This window comes from Etheostoma spectabile, chromosome 23 (assembly GCF_008692095.1).
Source record: "Etheostoma spectabile isolate EspeVRDwgs_2016 chromosome 23, UIUC_Espe_1.0, whole genome shotgun sequence".
NCBI classification, from domain to species: Eukaryota; Metazoa; Chordata; class Actinopteri; order Perciformes; family Percidae; genus Etheostoma; species Etheostoma spectabile.
In genome coordinates this window covers 20,634,845-20,660,915 of record NC_045755.1, presented here as the reverse complement: position 1 = coordinate 20,660,915, position 26,071 = coordinate 20,634,845, and the positions used below count along the sequence as shown (strand labels likewise).

Below are 26,071 nucleotides of genomic sequence, written 5' to 3'. Positions count from 1 at the left end.
GGACATACATAGAAGCTTTAAATCCCATTGACATGCCTTTCCTCTGAATATCTCACATTTTGAAACTGCCGCTGAAACGGGCGAATCTCAACAAAGCCAAAAGATGACGTCAGGATCTCAGAACCATTAGCTTTGTCACGCCCATGGACGTATAAGGAGAACGGTCCAGCCCCAACCTTAACGTAGGCCACTGACCTGAGACCAGCTCCTAATGTTGCTGGCGTTAGGTCAAATAGATGTCCGACTGAGAACGCGACGGGCATGGCTGCTGTTTATAAGGAGATCCCAGGGAACTTTTCCCCCAAAGACAGTTTTCAAAACTTCGGACAATTTAAAGCAGGATTTGCTAAGCTGCTGTTGCTGTTCCGACTGTCTGGTCATCCCAACCACAACTTCAACTCCAACTTCAACTTCAACTTTATTTATTTGTCATTTTATATGTACAGAGTGCATACAGAACGAAATTGCGTTGCATACAGCTTATAAATATTGCAATGATATTCCAGGTGCGATGGAATACATTTCCGGATTATTTACAAAAAGTTATACAGAAGTGCAGCAGTGATCAAAGTGTAAAACAGTGCAGGGGATGAACAGTGTGCAAATTGAAGAGTAAAAAAAGAGTAAAAAAGAGAGGAACTGAAATGGCTAAAAGTTCAGCAGCATTTTAATACCCGATGGCGTGCAATAGGTGCAGAGTTCAGTTTATGGATCAGAAGTTCAACAGTCTGATGGCAGTGGGAAAAAAGCTGTTGCAGAACCTGGTGGACCTGCAGCGGATGCTGCGGAACCTCTTTCCAGAGGGCAGAAGGGTAAACAGTCCATGGTGGGGGTGTGTGGGGTCTTTGATTATATTTCCGGCTCGGGACACACAGCGCTGTGATGAAGTGTCCTTAATGGAGGGAAGAGGAGCCCCAATGATCCCTTCTGCTGTTCTCACCACCCTCCTCACGTTCTTCCAGTCAGAGGCTTTGCAGCCTCCACACCACACAGAGAGACAGCTGGTCAGAATGCTCTCTATGGTGCTTCTGTAGAAAGTCGTGAGGATGAGCGAGGGCAGGTGGGCTCTCCTCATCCTCCGTAGAAAGTACAGACGCTTCTGTGCCCTCTTCACCAGTGATGAAGTGTTTTCAGACCAGGTGAGATTGTCTGTAATGTGCACCCCAAGGAATTTGGTGCTGCTGACCACCTCCACAGCTGAGCTGTTGATGAGCAGTGGAGCGTGGTGAGGCCGGTTCTTCCTGAAGTCGACGACGATCTCTTTCGTCTTCTCCACGTTCAGGATCAGGCTGTTGTCTCTGCACCAGCAAACCAGCTGCTCCACCTCCTATCTGTAGTCCTGGTCGTTGTCATCCCTGATCAGGCCCACCACCGTTGTGTCGTCCGCAAACTTCCCGATGTGATTAGTGGAGAACATGGGGACGCAGTCGTGAGTCATCATAGTGAACAGCAGGGGGCTCAGGACGCAGCCCTGAGGGGAGCCCGTGCTGAGGGTGATGAAGTCAGAGGTGTTCTGTCCGACCCGGACCGACTGAGGTCTGTTGGTGAGGAAGTCCAACAGCCAGTTGCGAAGGGGTGTATGCCAGCCGCTGCCGCCTGGGGCGCCGCCGATGTGAATCCCACAAGCTGTAAGTATGATTTAATCGCTAACAGTAACATTAGCAATGCTAACGTATCCTGTAGCTAGCATAGGCTGAATGTGTGTTGATTACCTGTTATGGCAAAGGGGCTAACGTTTCATTTTCCTAACTGTTCCATTCGAATCAATACCCTGTGTTGTCATGTAGCTCCATCTATAGTTCACGATGCATGTTTGTCCACTTTGGCAGGCTACTTTTTATTGTATTTCAGCAAGAAAGCTAACTGCAGCTGAGTAGAATCCTGATAGTTTGGTTGCAAGCTAGCGCTAAGTTGGAACGTTACTCAGCTAGCTAGCTAGCTATGGCATCCCGTTAGCTTCGACAACAGAACTGGAAACGTTATCATTTCATATGATATCGAGTCAATCTCGTGAAAACGGTGTGTATATAGACTGCAATGTATTGATTTGCAGTTTTTTTTATTTCAGAGCACATCACAAGAAAGTCAAGACACAAAAGATGCAGCTTGCTAAACAGATGCTTCCAGTGTGGCATCTAGGAGGACACAACTGTTTCATAAGACATTAAGACCTCACATATCATATAAGGTAACCTTTCTACTTATTCTTACAAAACCAGACGTCTTATGGTGTTTGTGTAGCATTGTGACTGTGTAGCATTTAGCAGAGCAGTGTTATCTAACAATGTTACCATGATGAGTGAGGGACTTTTATCAAATATGGGATACATTCCCAACACATTAGTTTACTATTTCTAGTAGGAATAGAACTATTCATCTGGATTATCACTGATTGGTCTGATCTCAATCAATTGCATTTCCTTTTGTGGGGGAGGCTGGTGAAAATAATTTGGACAATGGGTAGGAATGTGTTTGTATACAACAGGTATGACTGAATGCTAGACTGTGTGTTGAAGATGCCTTTTGCAGGCATGTACACGCCCTATGAACTTTGTCATTCAACAATACAAGTCTTTAGAAAAGGCAAATGTGAATGGGGGACAAATTGTCTGCAGAAACTGGTTTTGTTCAGTGAAGGAGTGAGACATGAGCAATAGTCTAAAGACATCAGGCCTAATTGCCGGCCATCTAAATGTAAATCATTTCAGTTTTAAGATGGTCTAACTGTAAGGCATTTGTACCAACACTGGTTAGAGTACAGCTTTGGCACAGCTTAGAGGTTTAGCAACTGCTTTTGCTGTGAGTTAACTGGAGTATTTTGCTTGTTGTGTGTAAAAGGTAATACAGTTATGTTACAAAATGTATGTTTTTTTGTTTCAGGTTGTATCTTGCAGCCACAACGGAAGACAGCCAAGGGGAAACTAATGTCCAGCGTCTGTTCCCAAAGGCCAAAAGGGGAGGTTACACCGTCAAACAAGTGAAGACGGAGCCAACAATTTGTAAGTTTAATATTTTTTTTTTATTACAACAAAAAATAAAAATGTGCATCATATAGGCACTAAACATAACTTTTCACACACTTCAAACAACAAATCTGAATGTGCAATGGTATAGGTGCTAAAAATGACTTTTCACACACAACAGGCTATTCTTAGACCGGATGAGACTGGTGTTCGAGAGATCATCCATCCCCCTTCCTTATCTGGAAGCAGTCCGGCAGATTCATGGGCCCCAGGACCTGTGTTCTCGTGAGCTGTGAGCTCGACAGGCACCCAACATGACATACTGCCCTGAAGCATCCAGAAACCTCCTCCGTATACGCAGCACGACACAAGAGGGGATCACGACACGGACACTTCTACCAAGAAACCCAGCACCAGCTCACCAAGTCCTCTAGGCCCTGGGTCTGCATGGCCTGCAAAGAGAACAGGGTGTAGTGGACAACCACATTTTTTATCTTTTAGATTTCAGAGTATGATGATGTTTTTAACTAATAAAGTTTTTCATTTTGTTGTCTTGATAATACTGTGTTTTTGTAATAATGCTGAACCAATATCAATGGGTATGTTATAGAACTGCTAACAGGGGTATCAATGGCCTCACCTTTCCATCCTCTGATTCTCAACTGGCCATGGTCAACTCTGTAAATATTCATTGCATTTTGCAAAGAATATATATTGAGGCACACCGATGAAGGCCAGGATGGTGAGTCAAACAGGTTCTCTCCTCAGGAACCTTGGTCCTTCTTTTCATGACCTGTAAAAACAAACATGAGCTTGTTGTTATTCATAATGTTGAATGAGCAGAAAGCATAAAGTAGCTTGATTAATGAATCTAGTTTTTAGTTACCTGAGGTATTTATTGGCAACATATTTTCTCTCTCCAGGGGCATTTGTGCACAGTTTCCACAAGAACACCTGCCAAGGTAAGATGTATCCACCGTAGTTGTAATTTTACATATTACTACATGTTAAGAAGGTAATAATCTCAAAGTCATATGATCTAATCAGCAGGATAGTACTTCCAAGATAACATTTGACCTACTGACACAGGCAGAGTAGTAATAATGCTTTCGACGTAGCATACAAACAAATAGTAGTCTCCTGTCCAGCTAAATGGACGTCCTGTTGTAAGATAACATATCACTACTACGTGTTAAATAATTTACGTAACTCATAATCACAATCGAAGAGACTGTCGTTGTGAGCAGCTCTATGAACTAGACATCTTGACTGAAACTGCGAAAGTAGTAAAATGTGTCCGTGTGCACATTAACTTATGTTGCTTACGATACTAAAACAAGGCTAATACAAGTTATTCTTAGGCTACAACACTGACGTGTGAGTATTACCTAGTGTAACAACGGACGGCAAATGTTGGGTATTGAAAATGCAAGTAAATGCTAATGACCAAACTTACCAGTCTGAAGAGTCATTTCCAATCTACTGGCAAGTGGCTCCTCTACATCAGATCCTTCCTCTGAGTCAGGCTCAAACAGATACCATTCACAGCTAAAGTCTCCATCTTCTTCTTCTGTTGCTCTGTCAGCAGCACCAAAGGCGTTGCACAACAACAATCAGCGCGCAGCTTATTTAAATATTCATGAGCAGACCATATAAGGCAGAACACCTCTCGTTTCAAGCCAGGTCAATTTAGCAGGGTGGTGTAGGGCCAAAAGAACAGCAAAAGCAACATTTTCAGCCCAACAAATGTTACATACCCTGTCAGAAGACCTCAAGGAACAGCGTGATATACTCCATACAACCATTCTATCACCCCTTTGAAGAGCAGCTGTTTGAGATTATTTGTGTAATGTATTGATAAAACGTCTTTGAAAAAATTGCTAATAATTTAATCTGTACCTTCCTAATCCCCAACACTACTCTTCTACATTAGTTTTGGAGTGGGACATTAGGTGGCTGATTGACATAACACCAGTGTATTCATATAATAGTATAATATCAAGCCAGGCTAAAGTCAATGATATTAATAATGCATGTATATTGAGTCTTCTAAATTTCAGCTTGTAGTCGACTAGCGGGGCCCGCTTTGGTTGTTGGCTACATTGATCAACACTGATTGTGACTGGTGGTTGGCTGTGCGTGTAGAGCCTGCATGTCACACACTAGCAACACACACTGTGTATCCAAGAACACTTAAGTCAGTGTAAATGACATTAAATCAGACACACATTGGTCTTGTGTTTCTAGCATCGCGGCTTTGGACCGTAACGTTGGTGGGGACAGACACCCTTTTCTTCAGGCTAACTATATTAGCGTTAGCCTGGCTGGAAGCAGCTTTCTGCTGTGAAAGAATGCCGGGAGACAAATATAAAACCCTGACTAGTGGAGCTTCATTACCCATGGAAAAGCATCACTGTGTCTCTTACGGTGCTTTTCTACACACGGAGAGCCTCACATCCAATAATCAACCCGTCGGCGTACTGTTACATCACCATCAGGCCTTGTAATTTAGACAGAAAGAGAATTCTTACTGGTCGATCCGCTGAACGGGCAGTTGAAGTAAGTCTTCGAGCTTCTGGTTGTTGAACTCTGGTCGGGCTTCCTGTAGTTTCTTAAAACGTCTGAAGGCCTTGTTTTTCTTCAGCTGGACCTGAGACAACACACAAACCATCGTGAAGTCATTCAGAGAGCCATAAAGGCACATTTACAAGACAGACTGGTGCTTTGCAAAGTGATGTTTTCTGAGCTGCACTCGGTAAACAGCCTTGGTTTTGCTAAGGAATTAGGCCTGCACGATTTGGGAAAAATATGAATCACCATTTTTTAGCTTTGAATTGATATCACGATTTTTTGCCATGATTTTTTTCTCCTGTTTATTGCAGACATGAACCATGACAAAAACACAAATTGGCAGTGCCAAACAGAATTTTTTTGGCACCTCCAGCACATTACTCATCACGTAGCCTGTAAACATAGAGGCTTCAATGAAGAGAAGGGGGAGCATTGCAGAGCTTAGGAACTCTTTAACACCTGTTTTATATACATTCTTTGTTTAAAACTCCCAGAAGAAAGAAGTAGGGGTTGGGATGCAGTCGGCTCGCAAAATTAAGTGAGAATCAAAATCAAATCATTTTTAAATGAAAAAATTAAATTTATTTAAAAATGAAATAGTGAACAGGGGCAAATCGAGATTGTGATTTTTTATTGATTAAATCGTGCAAGCCTATTGGCCAGCTCTATATTTTAGGACTAGATTGGGAAGAAAATCTCTGATCAGGACACTCAATGTTAAAATCTCCCTCTATGGAATGCCGTTTTATTCAATATTAAATAAATGAATAAATACATAAATAAATACATAAATACATGAATAAATAAACATGTGCGGTGTGCTGGGTACAGAGCACTCGCAAACTCACGGTCGTGTTGCTCCGTCAGGTCAGCGGTAGTTCAGTTACCTCAGAATAAGGGACTGAGCGCTGGGTACAGGGCACTGCAATCTATTTGTGTTTTTGGGAACAGCATCTGCATGCAGCTTGTAGACCAGTGATGGACATGTCCCAATCAGAGATGACACGTGAATCTCACGGCACTTTCTAGCAGAGCACTTTGCCTGACAAGACCCCAAAACCATCTGGTTGTCACTCACTATGCCAGATGAGGTGTGAGGAGGGGGAGGGGGGCTGTAGATGTTATTTAATATACATTTGCACATCATGTCAGCATGAGTATATGTCAACATTTGGATGACCAAAAGCCTTATCTTGTCATTCCAGTAAATCATCAAAATAAACATTGCTGCTGTATTTAAATAGAGGCGAGGAGAGCTTTAAAAACACCAGTGTATGCCACCTGACTTCAGATGCCAGCTGTGGTGTGTGAGAGTGTGTTTAGCTGGTCATTATGCCTGTGGCAGCTAGAGTTGGACATGGTAAGCAGACAGGTGGTGGGTAAGTAGAATGATGGGGACAATGTGAGAGGAATCACTTATCAAGTTGAGGCAGTGTAGGCGTGACAGAGTAAAGTGGGGCTTTAAATCAGACACAGTGTTGAAGGTTGCCAACTCTGAGAAGAAACACAAATGTTACAGCAAGACTAGTCTTGCATCACCACAGCGCTGTGGAGGAAGGTCTGGCAACAGGGGTTGTTTACATTTCTTTAAACCAATCACAACGATCTTGGGCAGTGCTAAGCTCCGGACGCAGAGACGGTGACTCTGCTGAATAGTCTCAGGAAGAAACTTGTTCTGGTAGAACATTTGCACCCCACAAAAGAAAACTCCTCAATATTAAATGAAGTTAACTGTTGACACCATAGAGCAACATGATTTATTTAAATTAGCTGATACATGGTTACCAGTGTATTTCCGTATAATTTGCCATCCTACCATGCCTCCTGCAGCTGTCAGAGGAGTTGGGACTTAAAAATTCCTTTTAACGACTAGTGGTGTGGTGTGTGTGTGTGTGTGTGTGTGTGGTCACAGCCTGATAGATCTTCTTCCTCTGTGCCACAGAGCTTCATTATTGGTTCAAATCATCACGCTGTACTTTATTTTACTCAATACCACCACGCACACACCACACGCACACACACCACACACCACACACACCACACACACCACACACCCCACCACCACACCCACACACACACACACACACACACCACACCACACACCACAACACACACCACACACCACACACGTAAAATGTGGATCAGTGTTCCCAAAGCCCAAGATGAAGTGTCTCGTTTTGTCCAAAAGTCAAGATATTCAGTTTACTGTCCCAGAGGAGAGAAAAAACTAGAACAATTCACATTTAACACACTGACGTCACATAAGTTTGACTGTTTCCATAAAAAATGACTCAAGCCAAATATCAATTATGAAAATAGTTGAACATTAATTTCATAGTTTAATCTACAACTAAATAGTTTAATTAATCTACGATTAATCTATTAATCTTTAGTTTAGTTCTAATGGGTATAAATCTGCCACTAAACGACTTTCTCCTGTTTGAGTAATGTTGTTTAATAACTACAGAGGCCAGTTGTTGTAGGACATTACTTGAACAAGCAAATGTACGCAAAGTCACAAATAAAACAACCAACCTCATGTCCAATGTAATAAGCTGTGCTCCACTGTTCCACATTACATGAGACAGATAAGATTAGATCATGGCAATATGATTCTATTCAAAGTCTATTACCAATAATCCTGGATTATCACCCAGGCCTGATGACGCCCATGATGGTTTTTATATTTTTAGTACTCTTTATACTCTTCAGTATATTTTGCAGACATCATTTTTGATATGAAAACAAAACAAAAATGTTCAGACTTGTGTGGGTCATAGGTTACTCTCATTAAGGCTTTCTGCTGTTTAGTGTTCACTCACTTAGAATGGATGTGGATCTGAAGGAGGATCAATGCAAACCTGCATTATCAATGCAATTAGTCATTGTTTTTCAGACATACCCTTACTCTTAATTAAGACAATATTATCTGACAATATTGTCTTTGCCGTTTTTATGCAAAGCTAGCACCAGGGCCTCTCTGCTTGCCTGTTCCAAAAATCTCAAAGTCTAGAAACACACCCATTGACACGTCTAAAGATCACAGATTAGCCAACCATTCAGTTAAGCTGCCGGATATACTTGCTTTATAACGGTGCATGCGCATAGACCAGCAGCGGCATCCCAAATGGCAATGTTCACGTACTTGCGTGTAGCTGGAAGATTAAACGTGTATCCACTAGGGGGCAGACCAGGCCAATACCGGAAGATATTCTTGGGCTGAGTGTGGAACATCTGCTGACCTGCCTCTGGCCTACATTCATGTGCTGAATTGCATCTTGCCGACGCAAAGTGATGATTTCTGAAGACATGCATAACCTACGCTCCAAAGGAACGCAGGAAATGGATGGCAGCCATCTTACGTACTCGTAGTTAAAAGCAAATATAAATAATAATGCATACTTTATGAATCCTGCAAGGGGAAATTACAATTACACACACACACATGCTCAGTACCTATACATGCACTAATGGAGAGATTTCAGAGTGGGGAGGCACGGACTGCTCATGGACAGGCGCCCCGAGCAGTTGGGAGTTTGGTGCCTTGCTCAAGAGCACCTTGGCAGTGCCCAGGAGGTGAACCAGTCAACCATCATACTTTTGTCTGTAGAGGGATTGAACCTGCGACCCTCCGGTTCCCAAACCAACTCTCTGACTGAGCTACTGCCATGCTATATATACGCTACATTCATGAAAGTGTTGCCATAGCATCATTGAGAGCAGAATAATTGATTGTGTTAGCAACAAAGAATCCAATAACCACTTATGCATTTGTTATTGTGTATTGTATTCAGTACAATAACTGAGGAATATATTGGCCAATTCTCCCAGAGGGCTTATTAATATCTAATCACATCTGATGTAATCAAGGGCTTGTGAAATACTCAGAAGTGCAACAGCAGCATGTGACTTAGAGCTGTGATAACTACTGTATGTGGGAACGAGTTCCTACCCCGAGCACTTTGCTGGCATTATAGATGTTGTCCACATACGTGTTGTAGTGGTGCAGATGTGGACACATCTGTTCGAAGCCTCGGCCAAAGTAGCCGTTCTCCAGATGGACAAGCAGTGATCTGGAAAACAAAAAACAGGTTAGAGAGAATACAAAAACACTGCATACTAGGGCTGAAAGACTTTAAATAAACCACTGCATTGTGAAAGAGCTGAGATCTGTATTATATACGTACATAATTAGAAGATTAAAGCTTTAGGCTGGCTATAATGGCAATTATTGGTCAGAATAAATTGCTATTTCTTTATTTTATCATTTTCATTTGTATAACAGCCTGACCCTGCCACTTTAATTCACTGTCACCACTATGAGTCACTGTCCAGCTTTAGTGTGTGCGCACACGCACACACCTGAATCCCAACATCCTTAAACCTTGAACCTATTTGCCTATGTTTTTGTTTGTAAGTGACTGATAGGAACAACAACCTTTGAAATTGGTCCGGTATTAAGTCTGAACGCTGTAACCGGCCGCCACAGACCAAGCTGCAATCTAACCCCATGAGGGAAATGTTCAGCATCAGTTAGCGTACACTAAAAGTTCTGTTTTTGCCGCTGACAGGCTCAGATTATTATTCTAAGTATCTGACAACATTGTGGAAAGGATCCCTTCATAGATAGACCTTAAAAACATTTAACCAGAAACAGCTCTGAGGACGCTAGCGCTAAACACCATCAGACTCCATTTAAAAAAGCATTACATTTAGCATGTATAGTGCCAACATACAGTATTTTCACATGTACAGTAAATCGGTAAAATGTGTTTATTTCAACCATGAATAGAGTTGTGATGGTTGAAAAGTGAAAAGACGACCCAAAACGTCTTTTACATAGTTTTTTTTTGTTTCTGTCTACTTTGAATGAAGTGTGTTTTACAATGCTAAAATTACTGATTATTTACATGGAGTCTGGTGGGTTTAGAAAACGCAATTTTGCAGATGTTTATATGTTTAAAAAAAAAAAAGGATCCTACTCTTTAACAGAAAGTTTGACCTCCTTAGAAATTGTTTTCATAATGTTGTCAGACGCTTAGCATATTAATATGAGCCTGTCAGCGGCAAAACAAACACTTTAGTGAAGGTAAATACAAGTTGCACAATAACTATTAACTTACATCATAACTATTAAACATAGGAAATAGGGTCCAGGTTGGAAAAAACAAACAAAACAATAGTTGCCCTTTAACTCCAACACAAGACATGGCAGAAGCAACCATTTCAAAATGAGTGGCATATTTTTTTGTGATCCCGGAGTGTAGGAGCATTCATTTCCAAATGCCCCCCAGTGAGCATTTAGCCTCCAGTCAAACTGCACTGGACTTTGAGTTAGTGCACATTACTGCCTGACAATAGTAGTAGTGCTACTGCTCTGCATCAGTGGAAAAAGCCGCTCAAATAAGGTGAGATCACATCTGAAGCATCATTTTCAGCAAAGACTCGCGCATTAAGAGAAAGTGCGGCGGTTGAGCAAAGTTCAGAGACTTGCTTCCCTGTTAAAGGGAGGTTAAGCAGTCGAGGCTCTGTGGTGTCATCTGCAGGTCTCTCCCTGTGGGGGACGTATTTACTGGGACCAAGACGCTGGGTCTACCTTCAGGGCACCCGGGGCCACTTTGTAGTGAGAACACCCCAGCTAAACTCAGGAACAAAACAGCTGGATCAAGGCAGTCGTTCTGCCTGTCTGCCACATTACAGTGACACAAACGCAATTGGTTGGGTTGGGGGTGTTGACACATGTGAAGGAGCTCATTATCCAAACTTAACACACACACACACACACACACACACACACACACAACAACACACACACACACACACACACACACACACACACACACACACACACACCACACACACACACACACACACACACACACACACACACACCACACACACACACACACACACACCACACACACACACACACACACACACACCCACACACACCACACACACACACACACCTCCCAGAGACTGCTGTTGGTACATGTTTTAAGAAGAAGCACTTTGTCGTTGAAGTTGATTTAAATAGATTTTAATGAAGTTATATGCCAAGGTATCCCCTGTTCATAATCAGGAGATGCAGGAGCCGCCGAGAGAGTTCTAACAAGGGCAAAGGGCGGGTAAAGCTGTGTTTCCGTTCTTTCCCCTCTCACTGCCAGCGGCTATTATGATAAATATGAAATTATGGATTACATTTTTTATACATTTTTCACAGCAATTAAATTGTCTGGCCATCAGCAGCAGGATGGAGATAACATTAGCATTCTGCGTGAGTCACATTAATCCACATTCATTCCGAGCAGTGGCAACATCTGGGTCGGACACAACCTCGACCAAACTATTCAGGCCATGGCGCCTTCGTACTTGTTGTTAGGACACAGCGTGAGGACCGGCTAAACATAAATGACTACTTAATGAAATAAATGAACATAAGCACTAATCACTAATGAGAAAACCAAGCAATAAAGCAGCGCTTTACATGTCTGATGTGATCGATGCTTTGGTGACTCGTGTTCCTCCATGTAGCTTTCAGAATACACCTACTCTCATGTGACCCCCCGCCCCCCCTCCATTGCTGACTGTATGCTGCTTACTGGATCAACTGACAGCTCCTTCAAGTCTTCTGATTCCTGTTTGTCATGTAAGCGGTCGGGGATAATTAGGTTGCTGCCCGCTCTCTGTTCTCCATAAACACTCAGAAGCAGAAAGAACGTCTTGATATATCAATATATTCACATTTCCTTTTCTATTGTAACTCAACAAAGCTTAATGAAGGCAGGCTGTATTATTACTATTCCTACTGCACTCTGGAATTAGGTAAATAAAGACAGAAACATCAGATGAATAGATCTCCGCTCTGCACTGACACACAGTGTTACTATCAGCGAGCCATTAGGCTCACACAGAAAGTTTCTGTCAGTCAAGTGGTTTCTCATCTTATGAATCAGTGTTCAGCTGCAAAAAGCATCTTATAAATGGAGATATTTCTCTTGGTGTTTCTCGTATGAAGATCTAGATTCCCTACCATGGCAGGGATTCCTCCGATCCAAACAACATTCACCATCCAGCTCGAATTAATGTCAGCTCCAGCATATTTGAGACCTGCTTGTTTGAAAATGGGAAGTCTGGATCAATGAAAGCACCTTGCCAGGATAAGCCTGACAACTTTCCCCCTTTGCAGTTGCTATCTGTGTCAAAATGTCTTCTCTGCGACCTCTGAGCTAGCGGGCTAACGCTACACGCTGAAAACATTTGAATTGTGCAACAAGGCAGGCCTGATTGGTTCTTTCGGAGAATGATTGTAAAGATATATAAAGGATATGTTTCAGGATCAATACGCTAGAGAGAGCTAATGAGGACCATGTGTCAGCTGATTTAAATCACATTACTGTATGGTGTCAACAGTTAACTTCATTTAATATAGTTTGAGGAGTTTTCTTTTGCGTGGTGCAAATGTTCTACCAGAACAAGTTCCTTCCTGAGACTATTCAGCAGAGTCACCGTCTCTTTGTCCAGAGCTTAGCGCTGCCCAAGACTGTTGGGATTGGTTTAAAGAAATGTAAACAACACTTGTTGACAGACCTTCCTCCGCAGCGCTGTGGAGATAGGTCTGGCAGAACTACCATCGCTGAATCCAGAGTTTAGCGTTGCCCAAGACCGTTGGGATTAGGGTTGGGTACCAAACCGTGTACGTTTACCGGTACCGACTGAATCACGTCGGTACTACGGAGTATCAGTTGACGTGAAATCAAATTTCGGTACCTGAGAGTAAGCGCAAGCTTATCTGTCCTCTCTGCATATTGACAGAGAGCGGAGGTCGCACGCACACGCAGAAGTGGTTCCAAGTGTGGGTTCAGTATTTCAAAACTTCATGCAGACACCTTTAACTGTGATATGATATTAATGGGAAGCCGAAAGCAATCGTGGTGCTTTCTATGCCCTGGGACAGACTGTAAGGCTGAGGTTGCAACTTTATTTCTACAGTGCCTTTCAGCAACAAGGCAACTCACATTTACATAAAACATTTAAAATAATTAAAAACAGTCATGATGAAAATAACACAGGCTAAAATAGAATATGCAAATACTAGGGGTGGGAAAAATAATCGATTCTTAGATGCATCGCAATTCTCTCTAGAACAATTTGATGCTCAATTCTGACATTTAATTTTTTTTTTTTATATATATATATATATACACACAGTACATACTGTATTTTTTTATGAGTACATTTTTATTTAAAAAAGGTACTGTCTCCAGACATGTACAAATCAGAAAACAGAGTGACAGAAAAAGGACGGGATAATGGACAACAACTTAGAGTTTAGGCAAGAGTGCAGAAAAAACCCTGAATTTAAGGTACCAGTCTCGGGACTAGTATTGGTTCAGATGCTGGTTGGAAGGAAAAAGGGCAGTACACCTTACCTGTAGCCAGGCAAATCTAGTCTTTAGCTCTGGACTTTCACATGCACACAACTCTGGAAGCCCTAGACACGTAACAATAATATCACTTATTTTTACCAAGAGTCGTGGTTATGCCCTGAAACCTAGCTTAGTGCAAAGACAAGAAAGAACTTCTGAATACATTTTCAAAAATGTGCTAAATTTCTATTTAAATCAGGAACTATCTGATCAAGCAATGGTGAATCTGACCAGACATTATTGTGTGTGTGTTATGGACACAGCACAAGAATATGTTTGGTCATACCCAGCCCTCAATCCGACTGAGGCAGTGCACCTGCAGACAGACACATGCCCCTTAATAAAGTAAGCCTGTTTAAGACTAATACTATGTACAGATGTTTCAAGTGTTACAGATGGATGAGAAAGTCACCCCACATATCCAACTGTGAGAGCTAATTATCACCGGTTATTATCAATTATTCTTGCCACTGTCTCACAAAATATCCACTGTATACCAAATGTCAGTAAAAAGTGAAAGAAAGTGGAAAGAAGATGGGGGGAAATCTATAATCAATCCCTGAGCAATAGTAGATCAGTCTAGCACCATCACACCGTCTCCCCATGGAGCATTTTTTAAATGGAGTGCTTGCCATTATGTTTCAACCATTGATTCAATAATAGGCTCAAAATGAAGATGAATGGGAACTGCAGAACCATTTATCAAATACATCAGAGTGTGGAATTCATATTTCAATCGTCATTGTAGCCCTCTCAACAAGAAAGCTTGTCAGTCTGCAGAGGATGACAGTCGGGAAATTAAACTCCAATCACAGGTATCCCAACTGCTCACTCCACAGTGTGCCGAGCTGTGCAGTCTGGTACTGAACTGTGTGCGTTTTTTCTCTTTGATGTTTTCAGACTGTAAATTGCATGAGTTCATCAAATTTAGAGGGTTACCTGTCCACACGCACGCCGCCTGCAATTATGCGTTTGTAGAGCTTTGTGGCTGCGTGCGGATGTTTGTGAAACCTAGCACGATTTAGTGTTGATCCTGCCTACATTGTTAAATGCTTTTATGAATGTGCAAGTGAAATCCTGTGAGGATCATAAAAGGGTGTTAACTTTAACATTGAAATGTTTAACTTAAATCTTACCACTTTGATTCAGAAACATCAGTTTTGGTCAAAAACCCATCATGAGCCCCATTTTTTCTACCTCATTGATTTATAGGTGCCATAGCTGATTCCAGTGCTGAATCGGACATAAACCTTTTTATTTATATAACCAAGTCTTTCAAGTGATTTTAGTTGTACAGCACATTTGACAGCCAGATCAGTCTGATGTCATGACATGGGGTGAGATCAGTGGCTCTCAGCTCTAAATTCCCATTGGCCTTCCTGCTCTGAGATCTCCAACAGCAGGTTAGGTAGATGACCAGATGTTTTCGATGTGATATCACCCAGAGTAATTATACCTGATATGCCTTAATGTATCCACCAGGGAAGAGAACGCCATATCACTGACTCCTGCTAATGGTGGCCGATAAGGACCATGCTTTGGTAAACAAAGAGTTTATCTAAACTGCATTCTTAAGCAAAATTCTCGTCCCAATATCCCATAGATATTCTGTAAATTATTCAGAGGATACTTACTGGTTTACTGAATGAATGGCTTTAATTGAACTGAAGATGCTTTCTCTAAAGTCCTGCCTCAGGGTCCCTTTGGCCTTCAAGATCTCGACAAAGTACTGTGAGAAACAAGAGAGCAGAGCATGGTGTTATATCTCAGCATGTGTATTAATACGCTAGACCTGGGCTGCCTCTGGTTGGATGTGCCCTTGATTAAATATTTCTTGGTAAGGAGGTGCTTTCACTGCTGACAACTTAGCAAAGGTATTGCCAACCAGAGACTGCACAAACATGTATTAACTTAGAGCTTGGCGGTTTTCTGCCCTGCAACCCAGACCAAGTGTTAACATGACTGTTTATGTGCACGGCTCAGGGCACACTTCCAGAGGGATGGTGTGCTACCACAACACTCACAATACAGCGACAGCTGCGCTGGTCTCAAGTCATTTGAAGTGAAAATGGGATTAGCAAATTGAATGTGCATTAGGCCAAAAATGACTCCTAATTGGAGTGAACGGGCGGAGGGTGAGTAATTGTGTAGAAATGAGGCTGCAGTGGTGGGTGAAAAAGTCTGTTCTCTCCACAGGGAGGAGGAGTCTGAATATGTACTGTTAGACTTCATGTTACATGTTTTTAATGAAGCGGTGGAACAAGTATACAGTATTGTCAACTTTTTGCCTCTAAGAATGTTTGACATTGTCTTTATTCACCATCTAGTTTAATTACAGAAACATTTTTGGGGTTGGTACACCCAAATCATGAATAAAAGGTCCCTGTGGTGGTATCTAGCCAAGCAGGTGGTTTTGCTTTGATGTGTACAGGTTTTGAGATATCCGTCTCGGAGATTTTGGCCTCCACCCCACTACAATGGAATTTATTTCTATTAGTTTGAGGTGCTCACAGCATTGACAAATGTAATTTTAAAAATGAAATGCAACATCTCTTTCTGAAACAGTGTCCTGATAATATAATAACCCACAGACAGGCCTCACTGTAATCAATTTACTTGAACTATTAACTATCCTTTAGACAGTAGTTCCAGTGAAGACTGCAGGAACCGTGGGTGTGACACAGCAGCTGTCCTCCGCTTGCTGCCAACATCTGCAACACCCCGCTGCTGCACACCAGTCATACCAACACCAGGCTTCTAAACTACTGCACCTCTCTCCTGGCTGTGGCGTCTGCCCGTGCCATGTGACCTCTGCCGCTCATCCAGAATGCGGCAGGCCCGGCTGCTCACCAAACTACCCAGATTCTCTCCACGACCCCGCTCCCCCTCACGGCAGGTTTACGGTGGTGATGCGCTGTGATGGGTCCAGAGAAGGGGCGAGCAGCCGCCTCGCTGTTTCCACCAGAAATGCATTTCTTAGTGCCGATCACTGAGCAATTGTGCTGCTCTGCTGTTTTCTAATTACACGTAAAGCTAATCTCTGTCTGTATGTGTTTGCCGCTCGTCTCAGTCGCTCTCTGTTTAGACACAACTGACCAATGTGTGGAACAGCTACGGAATTATACAACCATCACAAACAGCAAGGAGTGTGACATCAGGCTTTTTCTAAACAGGTTTTGAGGCTTCATCCTGTAAAGATTGGGGGAATAGAGCAGGTAGAGGTCCAGGATGGGAATATTTGATCACTCATCACAATCCGATCATTTAGATCTTATATGTCTTCTTTATCATTTATAATAGATTATCACTGGAGTTTCTTGAACGATTTGCTCGTGTGTCACAGTTACAAATATATATATATTAGGGCTGCACAATTAATCAAATTTTAATTGCGATCACGATTTTGACTTCCCACATATATACATACATACACACACACATAAAGATATATGAATATCTGGTCCATCTATTTATGTAACGTTTACAGATGTTTTAAAAATGGTTTCTTAAGGCTTAAACATTTTTTAATCATTACCCAATACCTATACCGAAATAATAATAATAATAATAATAATAATAATAATAAACTGGTAATTTACAGCACTACTAACATTTTATTAATTATAATTTAATTGTATGCTAACAGTCAAATGACAGTTGACTTAAGATTAATTGACTATCAATTCTAATCAAATCTATTAATGATGGCTATTATTAAGTGTTACCGTGGCAGCTCAAAGGACATGAAAAATGACAATTAAATAAACTAAATGAAATAACCAAGTGATTGGGTGAAAAGAGGATAAAAATACGGCATCACATGGGTCTTTTGGTTGCATGCGGCCGCCCGTGGCAGTGCGTACCGTGGCGACTAGCTGCAGCTGTTGGACGTAGCGTTGTTCTGTCTGCACCAACTCTCGGGCTGTGCGGCTGCGTTTCCTCTCCCAGCGGTCCCTTTGCTCCTGGATGCTGGTGCCCCCGGGGGGGGCGGGCGGACCAGGGCAGAAGCTCATGGTCACAGTGACGAGGAGGACACTGCAACAAGACCAGTAGGTACATTTAACAATTATTTATCTCACCGTACATTTTCAATTTAAATAAGACCATTTAAATAATAAATATCTATCCATCTATCTATGCATCTGAAATATGGAGAGTAAATGTTTGTACCAAAACAGTTCTGTTTGTCAGTCTTGATTTTGCTGTCTGCTGGTTACACACACAAGTTGCCAGCCAACACATCACTTCTGTTTACTGATAGCTAGTGCTTAACTAAGGCTAATTCATTAGCTAGAAAGTGCCATTGTTTTTGACAGCCAGCCTTCCAAAAGAAAGCACAATGAAATGAAATTAATCGTTGACCGACAAGCACGTAACAGAGTCTCAGTTCACCGTAGGCGTGCACGATTAATCGTTATAAAATCACGATTAGGGCTGAAACGATTCCTCGAGTAACCCGTATAATTCGATTACTAAAAATCCTCGATGCAAAATGATTTGCCTGGAAGCTTCGTTTAATTAAACTCGATGTGTTTCCACACGGAGGATTATTACTGTTGCACAGTAAATGGGCTGACGTTTCTTGCAACACATGCCATGAAGACTGATTACAAAAATCAAAAAAGCTCGTAGCGGACTAAGAGGAGAGATTGGCTGGAGAAAACGACAGGAAGTGTCCGAAGTTTGGAATCAGTTCAAACGTAATCAAAAGGAAAACTCTGTACAGTGTCTCTACTGCCCAATGGAGCTAGCTTAGCACGATACTAGCACGACGTCAATGTTCCAGCGTCTCAAGAGAAAACATACACCAAACGCAACAACTACCTAAATCACAGACAACCTAGTGTGACAAGAAAACGTAGTGGTGACCACAATCTGACCTGAAGAGACCACTTGTTGACTATCCATTCGGAAAAACAGCGGATTCTTATTCTCTATTTATTTGATGAAACAGCTGATTGTGATTCTCTCTCTCTCTCTGATGAAACAGCTGATCAACAATCTACAAGCACCAGTGTAACAGAGCTGTGTGACATTGTAATCGAATATATGGATGAAAATAGGTTGAGTATTACTAATATTAACATACACACCTATATACAGATCAGGCTCAGGTTGAAACTTGAATTAGGCGTTGATTCTTTTGCACAACTTAAGGTCATGTTTATGCATGTTTAATGTGTGCTTTATTTTGACCTTGTTGTTCCACTGTAAAAACAATGGAATATGGCACTTAATGTTTAGTTTTTTGAGAAATTATATTGTAAGCAATGTAGGCAATAAAACTGTTGCTTTTTCCAAAAAAGAAACCACACTATTGTATATTATTGCTCTTCAACAAAACAAAAGTATTTCTTATCCGTTTACTCGATTAAGCGATGGAATTATCTATAGAATACTCAATTACTAAATTAATCATATCAGGAGCCGTCTGCATCACAAACGTTACTACTTTCTTCTGGGAGTTTTAAACATAGACTGTATAAAATAGTTGGGGTGGGAAAAATAATTGATCCTTAGATGCATCGCGATTCTCTCTAGAACGTTTTGATGCTTGATTCTAAAAAGTTAATTGATTATTAAACTCAGATTTAGGGCTGCACGATTATGGCCAAAATGATAATCGCGATTATTTTGATCAAGATTTTGATCGCGATTATTCTCACGATTATTTGTTGATTTTAACCAAAACTAATTTATTGTCACATAGGCTATTTATAACGGAGAGGGAGTGGTGATGGACGCTACTCACAGAGAGACGGCTGATCATTATGAACAGGTCAGCACGGGTCGAACGGCGGACACACACGTCGTGTGTATTAAACGTCTGTATCTTCACTGCGCTGCATTTTATGAACTATGATATTCTGGCCATGGGTCACATCTCTGGTCCTGGTCCAGGCTTCGGTACAGCAGCTCCGTCTCCCACGCTGTGACTCTACCACTGAAGTTAGCTGCATTCAAAAACTTCTTCTGTGTTCTTCGCCGTACGGCCGCGATAACAGTTACCCGCGGAAACACTGGTACAAATACAGGTTTTGCCCCCTCATACTTACATATACAGCTGTGTTAATGAAAAATAAACTGTAGACTATATCCAAGTGTGACCGGCGGCCGCTGTGTGGCGGGGCGCGGAGAGTAAGAGGAGAGAGAGTAGACGAGAGAGCGTAGAAAGATCCAACACAGGCACGGCTTACAGACGAAATGGGTCATGTAACGCAAAATTAAACCATATCCATATAAACAGCATTGCAGCGATGCGAGGACATTAGCACCGGTGCGTCCTAGAAGAGCTAACAGCTAACAGACGCTAACTAGCTAACAGCTAACAGACGCTGACTAGCACTGGTCCTGCTGTTGTCTGAAAAACAACCAAATGGGACAAAGTGTTGCGTTTACTGGTAAACTGGTAAACCTTGAGACTGACGTATTACCGACTGCTATCTGTTGAGTTTTCCTCACGCTACTCTGTCCTCTGTGACTGTCTACATCTAGAAACTTAGCTGCACGGGTGCAGTGAACTACTCTGACTGGTCATGAGCAGACGCTTTATGGAGCGGGAGATTGGCTTTGCAAAAACCCGGAGCGTTCTATGAAATGACGCTTTATAAAAATAATCGCTGATCACGCAAATTTGATCGTGGGAAGTCCAAATCGTGATCGCGATTAAAATTCGTTAATTGTGCAGCCTACTCAGATTGGACAGATAGTCTAGCTAGCTGTCTGGATTTACCCTGCCGAGATCTGGGAGCAGCTAACCATAGCCCTCAAATCCCCGGAGGTTAGAACGCCAACACAGGAGACGAGAAGGGACGCAAAAGACATTCAGCCCTTCACTTGCATCCCCGACTCGTCCACTTGCCTCCCTTCCTTGTGTCTTAGTCCCTCCCACTGAGCAGACACGGGAGACACGCGAGGAAGTCATCGGGGCGCCAAATGACTCCGTCAGCTGTTTGGGCTGAGTTAGCAACTCCATCAGCTGCACGGCTTCCAGGAAGGCAGCTCTCTGTATCCTCGCCTATAGCTCCACCATGATCCCTCCTCAATCATCCCGCCTCGTGGCAGAAATAAGAGCTTTGAGACGGCCTTCACCAAGGAGGGACAGAAAAACTTCTGGTTCAGTCGAGGACTTGTCAGATAAGGGCCATGAGATGCAGCCGTGGACTACTCAGAGACGGGTCTGTCCTTTCAGCAGCTGACCATCAGCCGTGGACAAGCAGCGTCTGCCCTGCTCATCATTAGTGCCAGCATCTCCTTCATATGAGCAAAGCAAGGAGTAGGACTGGGTAACGTAAAATTGATGTGATTATCAAAACTAATTAAATTACTTTTGATCTAATGCTTGTAGATGGTCCTCAGTTTTTGTCTTTAAGTTTTTAGAGTGTTATTTATTTTCTATCTGTTCTAGCTAGCTTTTGAAACTTTTAAGACACAGATATGGTAATAACAATTAGTGATAGACCGATTTTATCGGCCGGCTGATATATCGTTCTTACGGCTTCGGCCGATTTGCGGCTGCTGGTCGGCAGGCGTCCATAGGCACCTCTGTGCTGCTGGCGACACTGCACTTCACGTTAAATTACAAATCAAGCACTTCATTTCAATGGCTACTTCTCAGGTTTATAGTTTTCTTTAATCATTTAAATGTGTTGACAAAGGACATTTAATGATAACCTGATTATATCTGTCTTATAATATGTCAGCGAGCAATGCATCATCAAGGTTGTGTTGTGCACAGTTAACCATATGCAGTGGTGCAACAAATTGCAAATGATGTGTGATGATGGCACCCATCCAGATGACGCACATTGCACACATCATTTGGGTGATAGGAATGTAAGATGATTGCTTAAGTGACACCGAGCTGGGTTTTTGTTTATTATTTTTAAAGGAATGGCAGAGCAGATTCTGAAAACAAATCCACTGTGGCAAGACAAAAAAAATCGAGGGAGCAAAAGCAGAATCGGCCAGCCCGTTTCAGTCATTAGCTAAGGATGATGGGGGGAAAAAAATCGGTATTGGAATGCGCACTAAAAAATCCATATCGGTCGATGCCAAATAATAATGGTCCAAAATAGCGTGAAGGTGCTGCTTTGTTTTTGCTTTTTATAGAAAACGTAACATTTTTACCCTTCCCCTCCCACACAGCCAAATAATATGTGGAAAACATTGTGTTGTCTTGTGTCGTAATTCAAATGTTCCGGAATGTTCTGGAAGACAAGTACGACTGGTGACGTTAACTAAGCTAAACTTTTACCTAGGTTACTGACATGTAGCTAGATAGCTCAACTCTTTATTTTCTAAACTCAGTTAACGTGACCAGGCAGCACCTTTAGATTAGTTCCTATTACATAGATAGGAGGACACCACACGGTCTCCTGTTAAGTAACGTCGGTATCACTGTGCGTCCGCGGGTTAGCTAGTATCATAAACAGCTAAAGAAAGGTTAGTAACGCTAGCCTATATGTTAGTATGGCTACTTTGGTATCGCTATGGAGCCTCTCCAACAACAAAACTAACGCTGTTTGTTACAGTGACGCTGCTTTGAGTGACAAACTAACGCATGTAGCATCATTGAATGCATTTACGTGGCTTATGTGCCGTATGTTAAAGTTATATGAGGCTTACCTTCAGGTAACGTTCACACTTTAAATCAAGGCGCTCTTTTCAATTTGAGCTTCCTTCTAAGTTCCGGGCTGCGATGGTTGAAGCGCACGCTGATTGGCTGCTCCGCCCAAAACCAAACCGGAAGTACCGGAAGTGCTAACAGCTGACTGATGCAGTAACAGCCACACCCTGAGACCTTCTTATATTCTTATCAACAGTAGCCTATTGGACTTAGTGTGTGCGATGTGTGTAACAGTAGAATACAAAACTCATCTCATAAATTAATAATAGAAGAAGAATTTAGGATTTGACATCAAAGTTACCCTGTTAAGTTAAACTTCACATAGGGTTAGTTTTATTTTGTGTTTTATTATACACCCACTAAGGTTCATATGTAATGGGGTGTGTTGTGTGCTGTGTCTTGTGGTTAGCGGGGTGAAAAGTGAATATAAAGTAGGCTACTTTTTCTATCAACAAATGTAAATGAGTTGGTTCTGTTTGAGTGTTTTGACTCAAACAGCATGGTAGCTCAGTTACAGATGTGACGAACAAAAAAACTACAAATACTTTAAAATGAACTTCTATGAATAGAGTTGAATTGAGTTTAAAACTACTAACTACCAACTCGCTGGCCCCGGGACGCAAAATTACAAATCCCTTATGGCCATACCAAGGCATGCCCTTCAATAGCATTTACTGGCCAGGCGTCCATGCTTACGCTTGGTAACGTAACCCCATTTCTTCAGGTCCTATCCACTGACGGCTCTCGGCTATCCTTACCATAACCCCTCAAGGTCAAATGCCTAACACCAACCAATCAACCACCTGGGTCTTGGCGTGGCCACCGTGGGATTTCGCTCGCGGGACGCAGATTGAAAAAAGGAAAAATCTTCTAAAAAAACATAACACTGAAAGAACATAAAAAAACTCGGAAAAACACTTGAAAATAAGCAGCAAACCCGTCAAAACACATGTTGGAAAAACAATCAAAACTCAAAATTTTTTAACTAGAAAAGGTGACAAAAACTTCAACAAATTGTCCCACATAAAACGTGAAAAGGCAAAAAAAACTTTTAAAAAAAATGGTCCAAAAGAACCTCAAAAAAGTCGACGTTTTTTTTCAGATTATTGTAATTTACACTGTGCATAAAAACACAAGTGAACTGGCAACAAGTGTTGAGAGAGGTGTTGATAAGAGTGTGGCTCAGATAACGTGTAGCTCAGCACTTTGGTGCTCATTATGATAATATATAGATTAAAGGGATGCCTTCAGTAATCAGGCCATGAAGCAGAAGGCTGTAGCACACACTCCGTGGGGACGGAGGACTATCAAGTGAAGAAACAGGATGCATTTTCCTGGGGCAGATCCAAGGCTGTGGTTCATTTGGCCCACAGCGTCACAGAGCAGCGAGAACACTGACATCTAGTGCTGGTAGAGGCCCGGACTCAAACAGCTGTACACATGGAGCCACACTAGATATCTGCTGTCTCAGTGTTTCACTTCTCTCAATGGATCTCATATAACAACTGGTCACTTTCACTTATACCATCTAACCAGGTGATACACATGTCATTTGCAGTTTCGGGATATTAAATTAAATTCACTTCAGGGTATTGGTTTAAGTGATAATTACAACAACATGTCTATTTTCCCCCTTTTGAAGCGTTGTTAAGAACCAATCAGGGTTTTTACTCACTAAACAACAACGATATTGCACATCATGCCTTTCTTTGAGTGTTATACATCTTACTGGCACTAACGTAGCCCATGTGAGTGGATGGCTGTTTTTATCTGAGTATAAATGTATGGGTGCATGTGTGTAATTATGAACATGTATCTATTTTTATTTTTATTTTTTATACGGCCAGCTGCTAGACTTTCTATTTTTCTAACCTGATACATTTTGCTTTTGATTCCCTTGTTTAACTCTGAGCATGAATTCAATAAACTCAAAGAGATATTCACATATAAAGTGTACTGTTACCGAAGGGTTTGACTTTTTAATTAAAAATATAATTTGTCATCAATCATAATAGTAATACAGGCCTGCATTATGCACTGTAGGCAAAAATAAATAAAAGTATCTAATTGATCTAGCCTTGTGTTTGTGTATTAATAGTGTAAACTCTTCTCTGTATTGAATTTGATGGTGCTGCTAGGATAGCAGATAAATAAACTCCAACTGCTCCAGAAGAATAAAGGATTGCACAGTTTGACTGTCAGAAAGATATTACTAAGGGCTTTTCTTTCTGTTCAGGGTCCAGTGATTCAACCTTTGTTTCTGTGATGCTTAGTGTCCAAACTGGTCTCCCAGCACGTATCTCCACATCAAGATCTCAATATTCTTGGAAAATTATGTATAATAATTACTGGCTGCAATAATGTATCAGCTACATGTGCAGAGGTGTTATTTATTCACTGCTGCTACTGATATCCACACTTACAACTCTGAGTACCGTTTAGTAACTAATTCTCTTGCAAATTTAGATTATTAATACAAAATATCATTAACCCTCAAGTTGTCCTCGGGTTAAATTGTCCCGTTTTCCTATATCAATGTTCTTTTTAACTACCCATTTGTAATTACCCTAAATGGTATGATTGTTACCACACACGCTCTTTGGCAAGTACAAATCTCTACTTTCATTCATTTTGAGGTGTCTTATTCAATTTTATAGCATTTGAAAAAAAGAAACTGAAGTGGTTTTGAAATAGAATTGAGTAAAAGTTGATATATTCAAGTCTGTGATTATCCATCAACATCCATTCCTTTAATTTTAGTCGAAATAATTCCTAATTTCTGCTTTTCTAACCCAAACATTAGGTATAATTTCCTATAAATGAGGTTCATTGACCATAAATTCCCAAAATAACGATAAAACTAAAGTTAACAAGTTAGTGTTACGTAGTGTTGAAAACGTCAAAAAAAATCTTCTTTTAAAAATCGTCAAAAGTGTTGAAAAAGGCACAAAAACGAAGTAAAAACATTGATGAAAAGTGTCAACAAAAGATTTTCAATTCTGATAGGAAGACAACACAAGGGTTAACAATTGAATTGTGATGTATCATCAGAAATAACCCTCACCAGCCGCAACATTAAAGTAATGCTTACACAAGGGATTTTTCTTTTCTTTTTCTTTTTTTAAATATTTTTGTGGGCATTTTAGCCTTTAATAGACAGGAAAGGGGGGAGAGAGAGGGGGAAGACATGCAGCAAATGGCCACAGGTCGGACTCAAACACTATCCGCTGCGTTGAGGACTGAGCCTCTGCATATGGGCGCCCGCTCTACTAGGTGAGCTACCCAGGCGCCCACTTTAACTGATTTCTGATGAGGATTTCTTTTCCTTATGGTGCATTCCAATCAACTCCAACCTGATGAAAGTGTGGGGGACATGTCCCTCGCCTCCCCATGTCCGCTACGGCCTTGGGGGGCGTCCCAGCAGTGTCAGCAGCACAACGCCCATGTTCTGCAGTCCAAAGAGAGGGAGGCAAAACTCT

The 26,071-nt window shown here is 41.6% G+C and overlaps 1 protein-coding gene and 1 long non-coding RNA gene across 4 annotated transcripts in view; one reads left to right on the top strand and one right to left on the bottom strand.

Moving 5' to 3' along the window:
• Positions 1-22,674, bottom strand: part of arhgef39 (Rho guanine nucleotide exchange factor (GEF) 39) — a 63,991-nt gene extending 41,317 nt beyond the window's left edge. For 2 of the 3 annotated variants that reach the window (XM_032505383.1, XM_032505385.1), the window contains exons 1-6: positions 22,592-22,645; positions 19,068-19,072; positions 17,827-18,000; positions 15,598-15,692; positions 9,487-9,607; positions 5,495-5,613 (exon numbers count right to left, since the gene is read on the bottom strand). In XM_032505383.1, the coding sequence (XP_032361274.1) occupies positions 5,495-5,613; positions 9,487-9,607; positions 15,598-15,692; positions 17,827-17,976 (485 nt within the window). In that variant the 5' untranslated portion in view covers positions 17,977-18,000; positions 19,068-19,072; positions 22,592-22,645. Of the gene's footprint in view, positions 1-5,494; positions 5,614-9,486; positions 9,608-15,597; positions 15,693-17,826; positions 18,001-19,067; positions 19,073-22,591 lie in introns of all 3 variants that reach the window. The other variant, XM_032505384.1, reaches the window with a different exon arrangement.
• Positions 11,517-20,749, top strand: LOC116673206 (uncharacterized). Its single transcript, XR_004327782.1, has 3 exons — positions 11,517-11,528; positions 16,228-16,233; positions 20,683-20,749. It is a non-coding gene; the product is annotated as an uncharacterized LOC116673206 (long non-coding RNA).
• Positions 22,675-26,071: the final 3,397 nt, after the last annotated feature.